At 43.9% G+C, this 5000-nt stretch overlaps 1 protein-coding gene across 2 annotated transcripts in view; it reads left to right on the top strand.

Moving 5' to 3' along the window:
• Positions 1-5000, top strand: part of LOC143275908 (kynurenine formamidase-like) — a 39507-nt gene that overhangs the window by 4921 nt on the left and 29586 nt on the right. For both annotated transcript variants that reach the window (XR_013053478.1, XM_076580234.1), the window contains exons 3-4: positions 965-1055; positions 2047-2157. Coding sequence is in view for 1 of the 2 variants with exons in the window: in XM_076580234.1 (XP_076436349.1) it covers positions 965-1055; positions 2047-2157 (202 nt within the window). In the remaining variant the exon portion in view is untranslated. The remainder of the gene's footprint in view (positions 1-964; positions 1056-2046; positions 2158-5000) is intronic.

Raw genomic sequence — 5000 nt, 5'->3', positions numbered from 1 at the left:
AAATATTGGAACTGTACAAACGAATGAAAGCAGATTCATATTGCTGTGTTGTGTGTGTGTGTGTGTGTGTGTGTGAGCACGATTGTGTATTTGTGTGTGTGTGTGTGTGGTTGTGAATATGTGTGTGTGTGTGTGTGGTTGTGAATGTGTGTGTGTGTGTGTGTGTGGCTGTGTGTGTGTGTGTGTGTGTGTGTGTGTCTGTGTGTGTGTGCGTGTGCATGTGTGTATGCGTGTGCGTGTGTGTTTGAGGTTGTGTGTGTGTGTGTGTGTGTGTGTGTGTGAGGTTGTGTGTGTTTGTGTGAGAGGTTGTGTGTGTGTGTGTGTGTGTGTGTGTGTGTGAGGTTGTGTGTGTGTGTGTGTGTGTGTGGTGTGTGGTTGTGTATTTGTGTGTGTGCGTGTGTGGTTTTGAATGTGCGTGCGTGTGTGTGTGTGTGGCTCAATGTGTGTGTGTGTGTGTGTGCCATGTGCGGTTGTGTGTGTGTGCATGTGTGTCTGTGTGTGTGTGTGGTTGTTTGTGTGTGTGTTTGTGTGTGTGTGTGTGGTTGTGAATGTGTGTGTGTGTGTGTGTGGCTCTGTGTGTGTGTGTGTGTGTGCGATTGTGTGTGTGTGTGGTTTGTGTGTGTGTGTGTGTGTATGTCTGCGTGTGTGTGTGTGTGTGTGTGAGGTTGTGTGTGTGTGTGTGTGTGTGTGTGTGTGAGGTTGTGTGTGTTTGTGTGAGAGGTTGTGTGTGTGGTTGTGTGTGTATGTGTGTGTGTGGTTGTGTGTGTGTGTGGTGTGCGGTTGTGTATTTGTGTGTGTGCGTGTGTGTGTATGTGGCTCAATGTGTGTGTGTGTGTGTGTGTGTGCATGTGCGGTTGTGTGTGTGTGTATGTGTGTGTGGGTGTGTGTGCGGTTGTGTATTTGTGTGTGTGTGTGTTTGTGGTTGTGAATGTGTGTGTGTGTGTGTGTGTGTGTGTGTGTGCAGGAGTTGGATTACCACTATTCCCCCTCACGTTGGTCACATCGTATGGGTCCTGAGGAAGTCCTTGTGTCTCACGTCAAAACAATGTCTGATGGTCAGAAAGTCTCTTAATCCTCCATGTGTGTGTGTGTGTGTGTGTGTGTGTGTGTGTGTGTGGTGTGTGTGTGTCTTTTTTTTTTGTGTGTGTGTGGTTGTGTGTGTGTGTGTGTTTTTGTGTGTGTGTGTGGTGTGTGTGGTGTGTATGTGTGGTGTGTGTGTGTGTGTGTGGTGTGTGTATTTGTGTGTGTGTGTTTGTGGTGTGTGTGTGTGTGTGTGTGTGTGTGTGTGTGTGTGTGTGTGATTTGTTTTTAATTGGTGGAGCTAAAGTTGCCACATGAAACATCTGAATATCAAATTATCTGTTTCTTTGATATGTGTGTGTGTGTGTGTGTGTGTGTGTGTGTGTTACAACAATATTGTTATTTCATATGTATTCATCATTGATGATTGACCTAAGCTTTTGGTTTAATGGTAATAGAAGTCTTTGGACAGCAGACTAGCTGCATACATTCAGTGGAGATGTGCATTTTTTTTTTCCATGTCATCAACTCAAGGTCAGGGGATCAGTCATTTTCTGTTGGTTGCAAAATTGGCAAAACATCTGTCTGGCTGCCTCTGTGTGTGTGTGTGTGTGTGTGTGTGTGTGTGTGTGTGTTTATATATATATATATATATATATATATATATATATATATATATATATATATATATATACATATATGTATATTTGTAGAGAGAGAAATTGATTGATAGAAGTAGACATGTTTGTGTTCTCTCTCTCTCTCTCCCTCTCTCTCTCTATTTAGCTCTCTCTCTCTCTATATATATATATATAGAGAGAGATAGATATGTGTATGAGTGTATATATATATATGTGTGTGTGTGTGTGTGTGTGTGTGTGTGCGTGCATGCGTGCATGCAGAGAGAGAGAGAGAGAGAGAGAGATGGGAGAGAAAGAGAGAGATAAACAGATTGATAGACAGATTCACATAGACCAGCAAGACATGTTTGTGTTGATCGCTGTGCTGCGTTTCTCAATGGATCAGCCACCCGTGAGGCGCGGTGGTGCCTCGACGTGGAAACAGACATCACCTACGGCAGTACACCGCGACAGAAGCTGGATGTGTACACCCAGAAAAACTCAGCGGGGAAGAAAGGTGCAGGTCATGTCATTCCCTGGTATTGTTCTGTCAGTGTGCTCTGAATGTGTAGTCTGTGAGTAGCCGTGGTTGTGGCAACAGTAGTAAGACAAGGTGCTAGTGTCTGATGAAAGAGAAAGTAATGCTGAATGCGTGGGCATGATGTAGTGGTGGTGGTGGTGGTGGAATTATTATTAGCAGCGGTAGTTCTCCTGCCGGTATTGTAATTCGCATTACATTTCGTCATGAAATATTGCTGTTTGTGAAGCTCAGGCTGCTCTTTCCAGAGAGAGCGTGTTGCTTCAGTGCAGCCCTACACCCTTTTTTTTTCATAACTTTTTTTCTGCCTGTAAGCGTGTTTTGCTTCCAATCAAACCGGATTTTTTGACCGAATTTTGCCGGGGACAACCTTTCTGTTGCCATAGATTCTTTTACAAGCGCTAAGTGCATGCTACACATGGGACTCTCATCAAAATGACTAGCGTCCAGACCACTGCTCAAGGTCTGTTGGGAGTGGAGAAAATATGGGCGAGTGTGAGATTTAAACCTGTGCGCTCAGATTCTCTCACTTCTTTGGTGGATGCATTACCACGAGGCCATCACACACAGATATGCAGGCAGGCACACACACAGGCAGACACACACACACACACATGCACATAGATACAAACACTGGATCTACTATGTTTTATTCTCTTACAGCTGTATGTAACGTCATGTCATGATTTTTTCCCCCTTGTAAAATGCACTTAACTCCTTGTGTGGTTCATGTCACTGCAGAACTCCACGTTTGTCTTGCTCTGATCACTGTCTATTGGTCCTAGTTCATTTTATTCTTGTAAGTAAACATCGCTCTGTGTCTCTTTTATTCTCGTAACTGAGCACAACTCAGTATTGGATTCTTCTCAGTGTACATAGTGCCATGTTTGTTTTGTGATTATAAAGTTCTGTAAATAACAACTTATGTCTCTTTTACTCGATGGGCGCAATAGCCGGATGGTTAAAGTGTTGGACTTTCAATCTGAGGGTCCCAGGTTCAAATCTCGGTAATGGTGCCTGGTGGGTAAAGGGTGGAGAATTTTCCAATCTCCCAGGTCAACATATGTGCAGACCTGCTAGTGCCTGAACCCCTTCAAATACGCATGTTAAAGATCCTGTAATCCATGTCAGCGTTCAGTGGGTTACGGAAACAAGAACATACCCAGCATGCACACCCCTGAAAACGGAGTATGGCTGCCAACATGGCGGGGTAAAAATGGTCATACACGTAAAAACCCACTTGTGCACATATGAGTGAACGTGGGAGTTGCAGCCCACGACTGCGAAGAAGAAGAAGAAGAAGAAGAAGAAGAAAGTCTCTTTTACTCTTGTAAGTGCATATAACTTCGTTTTAAAATTTCTATTCCCTTTATTGCATTATAGCTCTATTTCTGTCTGGCAAGTGATGAGGTTTGAACTGAGAGGCCAACATTGCTGCAGAGTAGCATCTCAAGGCTCAGACCCTGTCATCTAAGGGTGTGGGAGGTTGGAGGGAGCTGAGGGGGAGGAGGGAGACTTGAACTTCACTGGTAATGGTAATGGTCATGGTAATGGTGATGGCTTGTTCAACTCTGCCTCCTTCATCATTGCTAGCTTCAGTATCTCAAGGAGGTGTCATGTGGTTCGGACAGATTCATGTACGTGACACCACATCTGCTAGACAGATGCCTGACCAGCAGCGTAACCTGACGTGCCCATTCAGGGCTTGAGTGTATGTGTGTACATTTGTGTACCTAGCAGAGTGGATTTCTTCTGCACAGTTTTGCTACAGGACAGCACTGATGTTGCTGTGGGTTCCTTTCCAATGCGTTAAGCGCTTGCTGCACACATGACCTTGGTTTATCCTCTCATCTGAATGATGACAGACTCTCAGTTTGATTGTCCAGTCTTCTTCTTCTGCGTTCACTCGTATGCACACGAGTGGGCTTTTACGTGTATGACCGTTTTTACCCCGCCATGTAGGCAGCCATACTCTGTTTTTGGGGGTGTGCATGCTGGGTATGTTCTTGTTTCCATAACCCACCGAACGGTGACATGGATTACAGGATCTTTAACGTGCGTATTTGATCTTCTGCTTGCATATACACACGAAGGGGGTTCAGGCACTAGCAGGTCTGCACATATGTTGACCTGGGAGATCGTAAAAATCTCCACCCTTTACCCACCAGGTGCCGTCACCGTGATTTGAACCCGGGACCCTCAGATTGACAGTCCAACGCTTTAACCACTCGGCTATTGCGCCTGTCGATTGTCCAGTCAAAACTTGGGAGAACGGGCGTGACAGGGATTCATACCCACACCTTTATGGACACTGTTTGGCAGTTAAGGCCAGACACTACAGTCAAATAACGACTTTTTTTTTTCTTCTCGACTAGATCTCTCTTCTTTTTTTTTTGTCTACTAGGTGTATCATCACTTGTGGATCACAAAAAAAGTGTTCTTAGATTTCTGTGAATACCTGTTGTTATGGAAACAAATCGAAATGGCCGCCAAACAATGTATCAAAGAAATCGGGTTTGTGGCCCATATGGTGCATGCAGACACTTTTGGTTATGTGGACTTGATACACAATGACATTATCGCCATTTTCATATGAGATTATGTTGATTCTTCAATTAATGTACTTTTTAAGAATTTTTGAAATTTTGGATATAGTGAAATCCTCAAAATTTACAATGGGTAAAAGGATTGGAACTGCTGTGAATTAAAACCCAGAGAATATTTTCATACATACTCATGGCAAAATTTCAATAACATGTCATAAAACAATCATGCAAAGTCTCATGGTTGTAGGTTTACTCATCGTTGAGCAAGTCCAAGGT

The sequence above is a fragment of the Babylonia areolata genome, chromosome 31, assembly GCF_041734735.1.
Source record: "Babylonia areolata isolate BAREFJ2019XMU chromosome 31, ASM4173473v1, whole genome shotgun sequence".
Classification (NCBI taxonomy): Eukaryota; Metazoa; Mollusca; class Gastropoda; order Neogastropoda; family Buccinidae; genus Babylonia; species Babylonia areolata.
Note: the sequence above shows the minus strand (reverse complement) of the source record. Positions and strands in the feature narration are given on the sequence as shown.